Source organism: Micropterus dolomieu, linkage group LG21 (assembly GCF_021292245.1).
Source record: "Micropterus dolomieu isolate WLL.071019.BEF.003 ecotype Adirondacks linkage group LG21, ASM2129224v1, whole genome shotgun sequence".
Classification (NCBI taxonomy): Eukaryota; Metazoa; Chordata; class Actinopteri; order Centrarchiformes; family Centrarchidae; genus Micropterus; species Micropterus dolomieu.
Window position 1 is genome coordinate 4,615,538 of NC_060170.1, and position 18,143 is coordinate 4,633,680.

The window sequence follows — 18,143 nt, forward strand, 5'->3', positions numbered from 1 at the left end:
AGGAGTCCTCTGTTACTTTGTGACTAGATAATGTATTTAGAGCTGATGGAATCGCATCCTTAAATTTAGCTATGGCACTATCAGACAGACATCTTGTATAGAAATATTTGCCCAATGGCGAGTAGTTCAGCAATACAAACTCAAAAGTTATCAAACAGTGGTCGGATAAAGAGGGATTCTGTGGGAACACCACTAAATGTTCAATTTCAATACCATACACCAAAACAAGGTCGAGGGTGTGGTTAAAACAGTGAGTCGGTTCATGAACACTCTGAGAGAAGCCGATGGAATCTAACAAAGAGATAAACGCAGTACTGAAGCTGTCATTCTCAACATCCACATGAATATTAAAATCTCCTACAATAATAACTTTGTCCGTTTTAAGGACTAAAGTTGACAAAAACTCTGCAAATTCAGATAAGAATTCAGAGTACGGGCCAGGTGCTCGGTACACTATAAGTGTTTAAGTGTTCCCTTTATTTTTTTGAGCAGTGTAATTTAAACAGATGAGTTATAAAACATTCACCCCCCTCAAAATTGACGATATACACTAAAACCATCTTTTGAACCAGGTTGTAAACATGTTTTATTCTGCTGTAAAGTTGGGCATTTCAGCATGGGGGTCAGTGGGGATTGACTCCCTTTTGCAGCCAGCGTCAAGTAGCAACTCGATGAATTGTAGTTTGTTGTTATTTTCTGGTTGCATCGGAAGTGAGAGCCGGAGGTTGCCGGTCAAAACTGACTTTCATTGTTCCAAAATTTAAGTAGAGCCGCTAAACCTGGAATCTTTTAAGGCAACAAAATAAAATAAAAATAATATTTTGCTTTTACTGCTATTATTCAACTACTACTACTGCCTGCACATAATAGCCTACTAGTAGCCTTCTACTAAACAAGCCTACTAGCTGTGATGGCCCCTCTTGTTCATACTGATGTTGGTTTGCTCTTTTTCCCTGAGGCTGCAGGCTTGATTGGCAGGGTAATCAGCAGCACGGGACACACCTAGGGATGGTGTGCGTCATGCATGTAGGCCAGAGCAGCAGTCAGTCTGCCAGTGGACCTCATTGCGTTGTGGTGTTTGGTTTTTCTTTTCTTTGTTTTTGCAGCAAAACATATATGCATACATGTACACTCATCCATCCCCTACATTACTGACTCCACAGATTCCTCCCACTCATTGGTTTTAGTTGGTTTTGCTTATTTTGTTATAAATAAATAACTTTGTTATAGTTGACCCCTGTGTCTCCCGGTCTAAGAGCCCCGCTGTGACAATAATATATATATATAGGCCTAAATAATAATAATAAAAAATAATAGTACTTCCACTCTGTATGAATGGTTTGGGTGCAGATGAAATTTGCTGATGTGAGCTGCCACTTCCTGCCCTTCCTCAAGTGAATTGAGGCGGCTCATGGGCGCTGTGCGGCCAATGGGAGCGCAGCAGGGCGGAGAGCAGCGGCAGATTGTACTACAGTGTAGTACTGCCGCCAACAGTAGACGCGTCTCCCGCTCAGTCTGTCGCTATTCAGCATCCTCTGGTTAATGGATTATACAGTTTCCCTCCAAGTGCAACATCAGCTGGCGGTGTTCCCGACACACTTCTACCAGGGCTACAGTGTGGAGTTACAGGTACATTTATTTTGCGATGCACTTGCCAGTCCAGTCTATCTTTTTTCTTCTCTTCTTCTGTACTAACCATGATAAGAGGCGTGCATGCGTGCAGAGGAGTGAGTGTGACTTTATGGAGATGCTTTACTGCGGGGGAAAGGCATGGTTGTCGTGTTGCATGCTGATTTATTTTTTTCCCCTCACCGAGATTCTTGTTGCGTGCCACCGGGAGACGGAGCGGAGCGGTGGCTGGTTGCGCGCTGCGGTGCACATGGAGGTTTAAAAGTAAGTGGGGCAGCCTGGTGGATATAGACCTCACGTCTCATAAACAGGTCCTACATGCTGGAGAGCGGCGAGTCTGTGAGGGGGGACACCGTCCCTTAAGGGAGCTCCCCCTACACACACACACACAGTATGACCGAGACAGTCATCCACCAATGATGTCTTCACTATTACCATTTAACTTAACTTCAAATACAGCATACAGTCGAGTCCTGCTATCAAAACTCCTCCTGCATCCCACAGGATAAATCATCTATGCAGCTGCCTTGTCTGTCTGTTTTAGAGTTCCAAAATAGCACTGATTCTGCAGGCTATGGCTTTGTGTTTCTGCTGTTGACAAACAGTGGTGAACATTAACTAAAGTAACAATGTCGTTATCAACACCCCCCAAATGACATCCCAGGTTGCTCTGCATGCGGGAGAACAGCTTGTCGATTCCCTCAAGGTGACATTTAAGGTGGATTAGAAGCAGGGATGTAGCAGGTGGAGCTAAACACGCATTCCTCACCTCTGTGGAAGAGTTCCCATCAGTGCTTGGGTAGAGCTGATGTGACTCCTCATTGCATGAACTGTCACAGTGGGTCACAATGTCAAGCTGATTTTAAATTAGGCTAGCTTACCTTAATAGATTTCCCCTTCATTTGTGGGTAATGGAGCAGATTGGAGGTATCTATAGTTTACCACCTTTTTTATGTATCATATGTGTGGAATTAATGGTCTATCTGTAGCACACCAGAAGAGAAAGGACTCCTTCTAGATACGTTGCTATGCTTTGATTGGAATTTGAATGGATTAGTAAATGAGGTGGAATTAGCACATGGTTGTAAATTTTGCTTTAAAAAGGACAGAAACAATTGATTGATTGAAATAGTTGCTGATTGATTTTTTGATTTACTCATCGATTAATGAACTAATTGTTTCAGCTCTAAAACATATTAATAAGTTACAAAAAGATCAATATCAGTTATATTTCCATTGTTTCTTTCAACTTCATGTTTGGGGATTTATTTGCCCTCCAGGACGTCGGTGCCTATTTCCCTCTTGCACAGATAAGCAATGAAAATATGGAACACATGTGGAATGGTTGTTATGGTCTTTGCTTTGATGTCTCTCGGGTTTTTTATTAGATGCAGCAATAAAATTGTTGCTTTGTTGAGTTTTCACAGGCACAGCCTAACCATATTTGTTTTTGTTCCACCCAGTGGGATGTACACTTTCATACACTGAACTAGGGCTGAAACAACTATTCTCGATACCAATTAATCTGCTGAATATTTTCACCATCTCTTTCTTTTGTCTGGAAAATGTCAGAAAATGGTGGGAAATGTCATCACATTTTATCAGTGCCCAAGGTGACGTCTTCCAATATCTTGTTTGTCCGACCAATAGTCCCAAAGATATTCTGTTTAGTATCATAAAAGACAAGGAAAATCTTTAAATACTCACATTTGAGGAGCTGGAGCCAGTGAATGTATTTAACATTTTTTTCTTAAACAATGACAATTAATTGAATATCAAAATTATTTTCTGTTGATGGACTTGATGACAAATTGTTTTAAGTTTGTTGTATGTTCTAAAGATACCAGGAGATCAGATTTCCTTTAGGAATGGTTCAGTCAATAATAATGAATATAAAGTGTTATCATAAGCAGATACATAGTGAACTGTCCTTTGTAAAACAACATCATTTGTATTTTACTGGTTTTATGAGGGCAGCAGGAGTCACTTTGTACAATCAGTAGATATTTCATTTTGAAACAGGATCCTTCCTTTTGTCCTGCAGCACCAGTTCAACACTGAACTTAAGATATGATGCGTTTTATTCTGCAGGAAAAAAAGAATAATGCAGCATTTCACCAACCAGAAGCTGCAAGCTCCATCTCAGTCCGCCTTATTTAAAGTTGACTCTTTCCCATATCTTCACCATCTCCTTTTGTAAACCACAAGATGGCTCCATCTTGGCACCATGGAAGATTTCTTGAAAGTGTTGCCATGGCACAAACCTGTATCTCTTCTGCTCTCTTCTATGACACCACATGAAAGTTGAGCACTAAACAGCAACGCGTTGCAAACAGCCTCAGATAGTAAAGCTCCATCATCAACCCCTTCTTTAATGTCCCAGCGATTTCCCTGAGTCTGTTCAGGCCCTCTAGACATCCTTTCTATTTTTGAAAAACTACAAGTAGAGAAAAAACACTTCCATTATTCTCCTGTCTGCTGTCTGTAATTTGTGATGCCTATAAATAAGGCTTTGAAGCTCAGTGCTTCGATGTCATCAGTAATTGTTTGCTTTTGTAAAGTTAAAATTGCTTTGCTTCTTTGTTGCTTTCTATTGTCTTCTTGCTGCAGTATCTTGCAGTGCTACCTCCGATATTTCTTTCATAGAAGGTCAACTGAGATGGGCCTCAGGATTTTTATAAATAGCACACTAAGTAACACAAAGCTCCAACAATCTCAGCTGAACACATTTATTTTCGCAGAGTATGGAAGTTGTTTTGAAGCATACAACTAAGCAATGTCAGCAGCATCGTGTAAGGAAATGTGCTCTTTATCAAAGGTGATGAATCTTTGCCTCCCCTTTGTCATAATATTAGAATGGCAGACAAACGTAAAACCGTCCACACTTGCTTTGGATCTGCACAACAGCTTTTATCTTTATATTTTCTATTTTGTATTTATACTGCCTTCACTGGATTTTCTATAAGAGCGTCCAAAATGTTACACCTATTCTAACAAAGTGACTGAAAGTATAAAGCAACCGGGCAGGAAGTCACAAACAGAACGGCATAGACAACCCGGTCGATTTTCCAAATAAAACACCATGTGCAGACTCCTTATTATATATCAAAATAAACATAGTTAAAACAGACAAAAAATAAACAGTTTAACTATGTAGCCTTAGCCTTGGTAGAAGCACAAAAATCAAGGACAACTGAACAAATCATCAAAATCTTAACAAGTCAGCAAAATCAGGCAGGCAAAACGCTCTTATTCTGAAATGCGCCATGTGGGAAATGTAACCTGCACAGAGCAGAACGGAACAGGTTCGCAGAGAGCTGTTTTTTGTAGTTGAAACACACAAAATGACAAATTAACAACACGTCAACGTAGGACAGGCTTAATGCTCCGCTGCTGAAACACTTCAGTGTGAGTTGATGCCTGACAAAACTGCTGCACGGCCTTGTGTCGGTTCAGCTGACGCCATGATCCCACATTTTCCTCTAATTTCGTTTGTTGTTGTAAAATGTACACACCCTGTGCCGCTCTGATTGGTGAGAAAACCGTAACAGGAGGCACATGACACTTGAGATTGGCTAGCAGAAGGATGACAACAGAATGAATTTATAACTGCATGACGACTGCATGATGCAAACGGGTCAGATGTGTTGTAATTAACCTACATTTTAATCGCCGTCTTCACGATTAGCTAATCACGTTCTTACAAATCGCAATTTCGATTTGAAAACGATTAATTGTTCAGCCCTAATAACAATTGTCCCAACTGATTTATCTAAATTCAATATACAATATAGAAGAGTTTCTGTTAGATACTTTCAAATTCTAACTGTCTCTTGTTAGTTTCTCCAACTCAATAAGGTAAATGACCAGGTGGTTTATGATGCAGTATGATGCAGCTGATGCAGAATGATCAGCTGAATCCAAATGTCCTCCCTCTGAACTTGCAGAACGATGCCTCGCAGAGTTCAATCAAACATACTCTAAAGTGCCCACTGTGACCACTTTGAGATCGTGTGCCAGGATTGGTTAAAATGCAATATGTGAGATGGGACAAAGAGAGCACTGACATTGGACTGGCACTTGATACTGGCAAATACCCTCTTTAAGCAGGAGACAGCTTGAAAAACAAAGAAGCAGAGGTATCTTGACTTTTAGTCCCTTTTGGGGGGCAAGCTCCAAAACAGTGGATCCTAAACTTCCCAAAATGTAGGGAAGCACTGGTCTGATTTGGCAAATCCGTATCAGTCCCTGTCCACAGTTTTATTTTTAGCTACAGGAGTTTGTATTCCCTGATTGGCTGCTACTGCACCAAGAGTCTTTTAAATCTCAATATATGGATCTACACACTTCACCTTACAGTTATGTGCTTTGTGAAAAAGACTTAGTGAGCTCTTTTATCAGACAAGGAATTTAACATTAGCCACCTGTACTGGGTATAATCCAAGAGCTACTAAATCTACGGCCTTTTGCAACAGGGGTATACAGAAATATTTATCCTGTGATATTTCCTTGACAGCAGATGATTGGAGTTTGAATCCTTCATTTTGGTATTGTGCCCGCACTGGAAGGAATTAATCTCATTAGGCTGACCAGTGTCACAATTTTATCGTTGTACCAACTCAACATTTGCTCTAAATGTCTGCTCTGGCTAAACACCAAGCTGATTATATTGCTGAAGTGCAGGCAGTGTGCCCAGTGCGCGTGCTAATGTTTTCACTCAGCAGATCTGTGGACGCCGCTTAGGTCACGCTGCATGGGAATAGGCCACTTAGCAGCAAACACAAAGTAACTACTCATTGTTTTGACCTCGAGGCATGGCATCACAATTTGGCTTGCCTGTGCCTCCCAAAAGCCAAAGCAGCAGAATGATGGAGACAGAATGGGAGGCAGCTCGGTGCACAGGGCCCTGGGATAGGAAGTACAGTTTCTCTGCTGTGTGTGTGCAGCCTCACTCATCCAGTCTGGCTAATTTGTAATTTGCCCAACCCAACCCCCCCCCCGCCATGCCCCTGGGACCAATGTTGAAGTCTCTCACTGGCCCTGGAGCACCAGCTGGTCAAAATGCTGCTCATGATAGAGGTAACAGTTTCCATGAACCTTACAGGTCACAGTGAGCTCAGGGAGGCCAGACAGCTTGTCTTAGCTTTGCATTCCTTCCTTGTAAAATCACCTATCAGCAGATAGTCTCATTCATGTTGGAAGATTACATTTTCTTTTGTTAATACTGAACTGTAAAATAAGAAGTCACATTTGGCGAAGAGCTAAAGCTAAGAGTCAACTGGAGCCAAAAGCCAACAGTCATTTCCGTTTCCCCTGTGTAATGATGGCCGGCCGTTTACCCAAACAATTGAGCCACATGTTCATAGTAGAGATGAATAAGCTTGTTAGATACAGTGGAGCAGAACTCCAGCAGAAACTCCAGGAAAAATGTAATGTTACCCTAACAAAACTAACAATAATATTTCCTCATTCAGTTTTGGCCTTGTTGGAAGTCACGAAGAGGTGGTCAGGGATTCATTGCAATAGCAGTCTAAGAGTACAGCGAGGAAAAATGGAAAAACAACATATGGGCTCTATTGTCAGGGTGGCATCTTTTTTCAGTGCCATCCAAAACCAAGTAAAATGTAAGAGTTAATTTGTCTTTTCCGATCTGCACTTCTGCAGTTAAAATCTTGTTAATTTTTGTTTCCTAACTACAGTTATGTCATACTCTTAACTGTGTGTATATTTTATTGTAATTTTAATTGTGGTGTCACTGTTGCATATCTGTTTAGGAGAAGTCGAAGACAAATTTCCACTAAGGTGGACAATAAAGTCTAATAATAATAATAGTCTAAATATATTTACATACATACAACATTGACTACTGGTAGGGGACGGGATGCGATCCGCAGCTTCCCTTGTCAAAGTCACATGTTTTGTTGATGGACATATCCAACACTTCCAACACCTTCCTAAGAGGTTTTGCTTTGCTGTAACATCATCATGCTTATACCTTTGCTTATCATAAACTTCTTGATATAGCCACAAATTTGGTAATGACCTACAGATACATACTGATATTAGTTAGTTATTAGATTTACTTTTTTTTTTTTTTACAGAAACACAACATTTTTCATATGGATGGTTAAATGTGTTTTTCATTCATACTAGCAGCATGGCTGTAGGAATAGTGTTGTTTTGTCAGTCAGGATGAATTGTAATCACTATGGTGAGCCTCTGACTTTTCCTGTAGTACTGCCTCAAAATTTAACTTACCTGCAAAAAAATGACATTCCCATCAGCCTCTGGTACTTTGTAATTAACACAAGATGTTGAACATGGTTAGCACTCTGCACATTTTAGTAATTTATTTCTACATTAAAGGCAGTCAGTGTTCACACGCAGGAGACTCGCTCTCCCTCTCTCACACAGTCACATACTCCCCAAACTAATTAACCATCTTTGGCCTGACTGAGTTAACTTCAGTTTCAGACAAAGATAACAACAGATCGATCACATTGTGTGTGTGTGTGTGTGTGTGTGTGTGGGGGGGGGGGGCGGGGGGGGGGGGGGGGGGGGGGGGGGGGGGGGGGGGGGGTAATTTTCTGGAGTGCAGATGTGAGTATCCTCTGCCAAATATACCACAAAATAATTGCTACTGAAGCCAGCAGTACCAGAAATATATCCCTTCACCTACAACAACCCGCAGTGCAGAATGAACAATGCAAAAAACTCTTTAAGAAACAATGTAATTTAAGTGCCACAAGATGACAACAGCTACATTTGAAATTCATGGGATTAAAGTTATTTGTCAGATCGGATTCCAGAGGCCATGTATGTAATCTGAAGGGGACAAATTTATGGGACTTACAATGACACTACTGTGAGGCAGGCTACCATGCGTCATTATTAATATCCAGACCATGTTGGGTTCGAACATGCGGTAGATTATTGCGTTTTTCAGCTAATGTTGAAAGAAGCCACTAGTTAAGTTGTCTCTGTCGCCCGAGAACTGGAGCGTGTGCAAGTGTGAGAGTGTGTGAGACAGAGAGAATGTGTGGGCGTCTGACAGTAGCAAACTCACGGTGTCCCGGAAACTGAGAATGAGGTCTGTTGCAATCGAGTGGCAGGGAAATCAATATTCACTGTTGGGCTGGAACAGTGATTACCGCGACTGCAGAGGGAGATTGCAATGGGAAATTAGATGATGATGACAATGCTGTTGACAAAGATGGTGGTGGTGGTGGTTATAAAATGGATCACTTTGGTGCCAGCAATGGCAAGTGATACAACGGACATTTTCAGGCTCTGTTACTTAAACATTCCCGGCTCAGAGGCAGATCAACACCAGCTCCATACACTTCATACAGCGCAGCAAGCCGCATATTGGCACAATACTCCCAGGAAAAAAGGCAGTGTGACAGCAGCTATAGACAGACAGGGAGACAGCTTCACACAACATGCTGGAAACTCAGGTAAATTCCCACTGCAACCTTACAGGAATATTTTTATCAGCTGCGGGTTGAACTAATCCATGCTTGTTACATGATAATGTTACATTTACTGCATTTAGCCAGTGTGATACTTCGGCATTAGCTCGCCTGCTGCTCTTTAGTACTAGCATTACTATTTGTGTATCTTTCATGTGAGCACAGCTAAATGAATTGGATGATAATGGTTAGTGAGCCGGACTATATATTATAATAAGATTGTTGTCACAGTTTATAACAGACCGTAGTAAGTAACGTAGTGGATGGGTCTTCCTCTGTGTTGTCGAATTTTGTTTTATTTTTGTATATTATGTGGGTCACGTTAGTTACAGCGACTTAGAGGTGGAGAAGCTGTGTACCTGGGTATCTGTGAAAAGACAATAAATCTAAATTGAATGTTTAGATTTGAATGAAGCAAACAGCGGCTGGTCCGAGCTAATATAACGTTAGCTGGCTGCCCTGCCTGCATCACTATAGGCTAGTAAACAAATATCTCCACATTGGTTTTTTACTGTTACATCCTTTCTTGCAGGCTAAGTCAACACTCTGACATAATACCAGTGGTACACAGGATAGTACTATGGGTCGTGTTATCTGGTGAACTAATGTGTAAAGCAATACAACTTTGCACCGGATAACGTTAGCAACTGCTCGCTGTTAGCCGATGAACTAACTTGACTCTCTCTGTGTTTCTCCAGCCTTTCTGATGTTCACTGTGTTTTTACTCGACATCATCTGAATCTCGTTTGGTCTAATGAGCTTTAGCACATGAAACTTTATTGTTGTTTTTATCCTTATGTGGAGTTTGGAGTCTTTGTTTGATTTATAAAATTTGATTTAAGTAATTTCATTGAAAAACTACATATAGCCCCTTTAAGAGGAAACTATGGTTTATTACAAATTAGGTTTTATTTTTGTTGCAATGATTCTCTGTTATCATTAAGTACTCACCAAAGTAATTGCTGAGATTGCAGTGACATTGCTAAAAATAGGTCCAACAGGACAAGACCATTAGTGGTCTGATAATCACACAGGTTTCTAGATTAGCAACTGCTTTATGTGGAGGTAAAACAAAAAGTGATTGCACCCGTAATGTTTCTAATAATAGGCCTAGGCCTTTGCACAGCAGACATTTTGACTAGAATGAGAAGTTACCAGGGCTCTTAAGTTTTATCAAAAGTTTGGAGTGAGATAACGTATTAGAGGAGGAGCCAGTCAAATATTGCAGCCCCTGCCAATTCTCAAGTTTTTACTTGCAGTTAAATTTTTCCTAGAGTTCGTAATTTACCCAAACAAACAGAAATGATAACAATAGGTAAATCTGATAAGACTATTTAAATATATATATACTTATATTTCAAAAATACAAATGTATCAAAAAGAAAAAGAAATGAGCCCTCTGAACAGCAGTGCGCAATGTATATTGTACACATAGGCCTACAGCAGGATGGCAGAACTTGCCCTACACATGTATGCCAAGCTGTTTGTGTGAGTAGGCTACACATTTTAGTTTCTGAATGGTGTTTTGTGTTGTGTTTATTGCACATATTAATAAACACTTGATGACAGGGGTATGGGGCTCCCACTTAAAGCCATGTGGCCCAAGGTCAGCCATTTTCACAATGGATGATAGCTTTCCGTCCAGAGGTAAAATATAGAAAAACATCTCTACTCCTTTCCTTAGTTTCAGGTAACCAAAGCTAAGCCCAGTGATGGACAGCAACAAAGCTGTACTGTAGCTACTTAAGTACATGAGGTATTTGTACCTAACTTGAGTATTTTCTTTGTACGTTTTACTTTATCAGACAGCTTCAGTTACTAGTTACTTTAAAAATAAGTTTTTTACACACAAAATGTATGAAGAGTTTAAAAAAATAGGAAGTTTTGATATAAATTAAATTACTTAACAGTTTATAGAAGTACAGCTAGTAGAACTACATCAGTTAGGCTAATTGACAGAAATTGAAATTGGCAACTGTTTTGGTATTAGTGGGATTTCATGTAAAAACATTTTATGGTTCCAGCTTCACAAACATGAAGATTTGCTGCTTTTACTTTTGATTATTTTTAATGTATTTTCAATAATTTTGAGGTTTGGACTGACAAAACAAGCATTGTGAAGGTCTCATTTAGGGTCCTGGGTAAAGTGCAATTTATACTTCTGCGTCAAATCGACGGCGTAGACTGCGGGCTACGCAGAGGCTACGCCATCGCCTGACGTGCACCTCCTCAAAAATGTAACTACACGTCGAGTCGACGCGGACCATAAGATCTGTGATTGGTCGGCTGGGTAGCCTCGCAATGGCTCCGACCCTACGCAGGAGTATAAATGGGCCTTAACTGTGACACTTCTCAGTATTTTGCTTTCTCTCTCAAGCAGATACAGAGACATTTATCCATGCTTTTATTACCTCCAGGACTGATTACTGTAACACTCGTTGCTTTCTGGTCTTCCAAAAAATAAAATCTCTAAACTGCAGCTGCTTCAAAACGCTGCTGCACGTCTTTTGACTAAGACACTAAGGCACCTATCCTGAAGTCTCTGCGTTGGCTTCCAGTGAATTTCAGAATTGATTTTAAGATCCTTTTACTACTTTATAAGTCACTTACTGGTATTGGTTCAGAATACTTATCAGATTTGCTGTTACCTTATGAACCTACTAGAACCCTCAGGTCCTCTTTTAGTGGCTTTTTAATTATTCCTAAAGCCTCAACTAAAACTTATGGTGAGGCGTCCTTTCAATATTATGGCCCTCGTTTGTGGAACACCATTCCTGATGAGCTGAGAGCAGCAGGACATGTTTAAAGGCAAACTAAAGACATACCTATTTAACCAAGCTTTTAACTGAGCTGTACTTATTTGATTTAGTTAAAACGTTATTTATTTATTATACTTTTACTATTGCTTTTTGTTCTGGGGTCCTGGGGTTTTAGTGTTTCAGGGGTGGCGGGGAATGATGTTTGGGCTTGATCTTCTATTTTTCCTAGGTGCTTATTTGTGACTGGAGAGTTGGGCTTATCGGCGTTATATGGGGTGGTACTATTACATTACTGTTGTTTTCAAACTATTGTTTTTAAATGGCTCTGTGGAGTGAAGCACTTTGTGTTACATGTGTTTGTATGAAAAGATTGATTGATATTTTCAGAGTTACAACTGATTAATGGAGAAAACAATCAGCTGATTAATACATTATAAAAAGAATCATTAATTGCAGTTTGATACAAAATAGTAGCACCTCAACCAACTACATTAATGCATGAGGAATAAAAATTTAATGATATATAATAGTTACAGTCACATGGGCCATTTTTTCTTTCTGCTTTGAGTAGGCTACTTATTTTTAATTGGCTAGCCTACTTCTACATTTTCCTGCTTATAGCCTTATTACATACTTTTACTTAACTTTTTCAATGCAGTACTTGTGGAGTATTTTTACAGTGAGGTATTAGAAATTATTTTATTTAAAGGATCTGAATAGGCCAAAGTTACTTGTTCACCACTGGCTAAAAAAGCTAGAGCTTCTGTTTGCAAAGAGGTTGGAGAGTTTTTGACTGCATCAATCATTTAACACACATTTGTCTATACTCCCCAACATCAGCTGCTCTCACCATCTTTGATCACAGGCAAGTGATTTTGTCCAGGAATCGTAAAATCAAAATGCTAAAACAACCTACAGTTACCGCATCCATCGGGTCTTGCGCTTCCAACTTTCCACTCCGTGTGTGCACGCGCATCCATGATGCCTTGCAGCGGGATCACGGAGTTTACCCGGAAACAACACATTTTAATTTCTGATTTAGTAGGCTACAGAGAAAGCTATTAACTTGGCACAAATTATCATTGATTAATTGAATATAGCAGGACAACTTCGAGGGCGTTATCTCATAACTTACTTCTCAGCGTGAGAAATAAAAGGTGTGGCTGAAATGCGTGTGTCTCACAGTGAATGCGTGAGTGTTCTGTTTTATTCAAGTGTCCCAATCAAGTCGTGAGTGTAACGGAGAGCTGGCATGAAAAATTAGCGTCTAAATGGGATTTGGCCATCATTCATGTTATTAATTATACTTGTGCTGTTCTTACAGTGTCATGTCGAAGTGTTGTTCATGAAAAAGGACTATTGCTCAGAAATCCAGTACAATAGATCAAAATTGAAACAAGAAGTTGGTCTTTAAAAATAGACATTTTCGGTCATAATTTTACGGTTCCCTTTCATATTTATATTTCATATAGAAGTATAATGCACATATTTACTTACTTTTTCTTTTCTTTTCTTAAAATTTCTCACTGCTTTACATTTCTATTCTAGAAATATAATATATATATATATATATATATATATATATATATATAATAAATATAACTTTTGTTACATTCATTATTGATTCATCTGCCAATTATTTTCTCAATTAATGGGTTTGTCAATAAAATATTTAATAAGTGGAGGGTCCATTTAAATTTCCCATAATCCGAGTGACTTTTTCATATATCTTGTTTGTCCCACCAGCAGTCCAAAACCCAGAGATATTCAGTTTACTATTGTGTATGACAAAGAGCAGCATCACATCATCTCGTCTGACAAGAATCCAGTTTTTGGTTAAAAAATTACTAATTACAATTATTTGATGATTAAAATAGGTGCCAAATTATTTTCATTTGTCAATCGCATAATCAATTGATCACCTAAGTGTTTCAGTTCCAATTGCAATATCAAGAAATATTCTTACTTTAAAAAAAAAATGTGACCAAGATACATTGCCTACTGAGCATTAAATTTTACTAGATGTATTTTTCAATGGGCAATGCTGATGTTTAGAGAGCAGGGGCTCAGATATAATGCCAATTTCAAAACAAAGAAAAGGTATGTATAATTCCATTATTTCACGCAGGGTACAATCTATTATACATCTATTATCTTAGCCAGCAACATTTTGTTTTAGATGGAGTTGTTATTAATTAATGAATGTAAGAATACATTGGGTTATGCTGTAGACTTCGGAACGTGATTGGTGTTTCAGGGACAGTGATATACACTATCAGAAGTGACTTAATTTTATTGCGTTATTACAGTACGTAACAATATATATTTAACTCCAGCCAGTAAAAGTTTTAGATTAGATCTGCTGTCATTTAGGATGATTTATCAGCCTTGTATCTGTATCTTAGCCAGTTGATAATAATGCTGCTAATAATTTGCTGAGTTCCAGTGGAAGTTTTGTTATTTAGGGTTTTCCACCTTGATAAGAAAAAAGCCTATAATCAAACAAACAAAAAACAGACAAAACAAAGGAGTTCTTACATTTTAATGTAGTTTTTCATATTAAAAAAATCAACATTGACATATGATCTATTCTAGAGTCTGCTTCAGTAAAACAAAAAAAAGTAGTGTCAAGTCAGATCAAGTAGATTTTTATTTCTATCCCACTATCACAAATTTGCCTCAGGATGCTTAATAGTCTCTATAGCATACACCCTCTAGCCTTAGAACCTCGACTTAGACATGGGAGAAAAATTTAAGAATCCTCGGGAAGAGCAGCAGAATGATCCCTCTCCCAGGAGGGACAGAAAGGAAATAGATGCTGTATGTACAGATTAACGTTACACCAACGTAAAATCAGCTTCAGCTAATGCCTCCAACACTAACAGCCCACTCAACTCTACACAGAGAGATGAAATATTGTATTGAGCTGTGTATTATAGGTGCACAGGTGATTCTGACACATACTACAATAAGTAAAATTAGTCATCATATTCTGGTGACACTGTGATTAAACAGACATGATAATTGCTAACCCTCATTGACTGTCTGACTAATGAAATAAGATGTGATAAATTATTCTAAAGACTTCCAGTAGCTTCTGTAAAGCACTCCCCCCCCCCCCTGTTGTGGTCAGTCCAGCAGTTTTAGCCAGCAAGTTTCTGACTTTTAGATGGCATCTCTTTCAGTCTGAGGATTCTTGCTTCTTCATGCTGGGTTTTGCACTTATATCTGGCCCCAGAGAGCTGCATTGGAGGCCCTCCAAAATTCATGACCGACAAGCTCGCTTTATTCCTTATCATCATTCACTGTCAGCAACAGGTCAGCAAAGATAACTACCATTCATTTCAAAAGTACAATTCTGGCCATTGTTCCATATCAGTGATTGATTCGTTCTGCTGTGCTGGGCGTTTAAAACTTATCTGTTTCACTTGCAAAGTCAGGCAAAATGAGACAAGATGTAGGTGGTGAGGAGAGGATGGAGGGTATGAATAAATGGTGGACTATGATGACCATAACCTCTGACAACTTAATCATCTCTGGCTGTATAGATTGCAGATTTTGATTTGGATGCTTGAATTTGCTACACATCAACTCTCTGATAAAGTGTGGATAATGTATTTTGTTTTAGAAAAATACATACATCTAAGGAAATGCTCCAAAGAGGTTTCTTTGAACTTTTAGCAACGTGTTCCAGGTTTACAGAGATTGGCTAAGCTGGAAAATCTTAAAACAGACAACAGAACACATCAATTCTTTAGCAGCTCTGAAAAGCTCTAGCAGAGTTAGCAGCACTTTAAGCTGATTTAAAGACTGCAGTAATGGAGTTGTGGTGAGGAAGGAACTACTGTCTGACCACACTGTCCCCTTCTGGATATTGAATAAAAAGCCCAAATCATCAAAATGCGGTATTACTACAGTATAGAACATTAAAACCTAACCATAACAACAACTAAAATTGTAATTATGGCTAGCTTTTTTAATTAGGTGAATCTAAATGTTTGTCCTGCTGTGAAAACATCCTTTTTTCACATTTTCCTTCATAGTTTGTTAAGAACACAGATAATTCTGGGGCAGAATCCCAGAAGCATGACCTCACACAGGCTGATACCAGCTATTGCAACAAGGTGTGGAAGTCCATGGTGAGCAGTGGTGGCTTAGCAGTATGGCAAACCAGTTTTAGCAGCAGTAGGCAGAGTTGCAGTGGTTAACTGGAAACCAAGTGGATCGGTGCAGAGTGCACAGGCTGGAGGATAATCTGATCACAGCGAAACACAAAGTTGATCACAGAATCCCAACAAGTGGAAAAACAACTTGAGGAATGAATGTGCGAAAGTTGGCCTTGGCGTTGTACTGCATATGATCGGCCAATACTGGATTCCAGAGTCTTGATTATTGGATGAGTAAGGTGTGCAGGAACCGATCAGCAGACCGAGCCGGAGAGGATCTCCACGCCCAGACTGACACACCTCCACATAGACTGACATGGCGTGCATCCCAAGTCTCTTGATTGCATCCACATTTCCCTCACATGGTCTTATGCTGCCTTACAGGCAACATGGAACTTGGAAATTTCCGACCTCCAGAAGTACCGCCAAACGCCACTTGAAGCTGGATTTCCTACTTGTGAACTCGGAGAAAAAATATGTACCCTGACTTCACGAGTAGCAGCTGAATGACGTCATGGAAACCATGCGAGGAGAGACGAAACGAGGAAATATGAAAAATGAGACATCCTTTCCTCTGAAGCTTCACATAAAGTGATCACAGCTGGAGCAGCTGTCAGTTGGTTTTAACAGCTGTAGAGACTTTTGACGGAGTTTGTGTCTGCACATGCACTGTGCTGATACTAATAAAGGCTCACAGTTATCACTGCAGGGCAGAATGTTTTCTCTCTGTATCTGTTACCTGTTTAACAAACCTGCACGTGAACAACAACCTGCATTCTGTATATAGTGTGCACTGTTTTTTGTTCAGAGGCACAGGATCCAGTGTTTCCCATTAATTAACGAGACTATGACCGTCCGCCACAGTTTAATTTGTTCCGCCATAGTTTCAAAATCAACCGAAAATATATTAACATTCTAATGTTGTGTTTTGCGCCGCTGCTTCCCGCTGCTGTAAACGCTCACACACTGACGCATCCAACTTATGACAACCACTTTTTTTTATTTAGGTAATTGACCCCTCGCTAAGGCACACCCCCTCTTAGTTACTGTTACTGTCAGACTTTTATCATGGCGCTGCCACAGTATTACTGCACACCCTGTCTAATTTTTAGAAAAAAAGGAGCTCAGAAAGAAGCAGACAGTTTTGCGGCTATATTTTGCATTTGAAGATTGTATTCAGGCTATCAAACTGACATGAAAAAAGTAAAGATAGAAGCTAAAGCCTACTGATCACAGATTAAAAGTGAACCACCGGATTACCTGACTATTGAGAAAGAGGACAACGATATTAAAGATTAACACTGTTCCTGTGCAGCTGGGTAGGTCTCACTTTTACAATCATTAAAAAGCAGAACAGTAGATTGCAGATTGCCCTATGCAGTCTGGATCCACTAAACCCTCACTCCAGGGTTACCAGCATTAATTTGTCAGCAGAGTGTAGTACTCCCCATTCACATGCTGTACACATGTTGGCGTGTGTGTCGGCACTCGACCTTTTCTATACTCGGTCTCCACCGGAGGAGAGCGTAGAAAAGTGTAGGGGCAGCTTGTGATAAGTGCCTGTGTGCAAGAGAAAGTCCCGGTACGCTAAAGAGTAAAATACAGAAGTGCTGGTATACGTACCAGTGAATATCGGCCCACTTCAAGCACTGACTGTGACTCTGAATAAGAATATACACACATTGACACACACGCACACACACCTCTTTTTAGTTAGACCTAAGGATGTACAGAGATGTTCTTTTATTAATTACATTTTAGTAGTATTTATTAAGTTTACTTTTAAGTAAGTTTATTCTACAGATAAATTTACATACACATACTGTACATGCGCGTGAGTCATCAGACAAAGTCTGTTACAGCAAGAGAGAAACATTGTTCTTTTATATAACTACCTGTTTTGGAAGCATATCATATAGTGTGGCATCTATTTTTTATTCTTTTGTGTGACTGTTACAACTTACCCCAGCATGTGTTACAACCTACCCCGCTATTGGTGTAGGGTGTAATAAGGGAACACATTGCATTTGACATCAACTCACGAGGTCTGTGATATTCTTGTAGAGGATTGAATTGGTGCCAATTGTAGTGAACAAATGTGGGTACTTATGGCCGTT

General features: G+C 39.6%; 1 protein-coding gene across 1 annotated transcript in view; it reads left to right on the forward strand.

Annotated features, from left to right (window-relative positions):
* The first annotated feature begins 1,510 nt into the window (after positions 1-1,510).
* zmat4a (zinc finger, matrin-type 4a) overlaps positions 1,511-18,143 on the forward strand; it is a 226,143-nt gene continuing 209,510 nt past the window's right edge. The window contains exon 1 of the mRNA XM_046036065.1: positions 1,511-1,629. Coding sequence (XP_045892021.1) covers positions 1,543-1,629 — 87 coding nt within the window. The 5' untranslated portion in view covers positions 1,511-1,542. The remainder of the gene's footprint in view (positions 1,630-18,143) is intronic.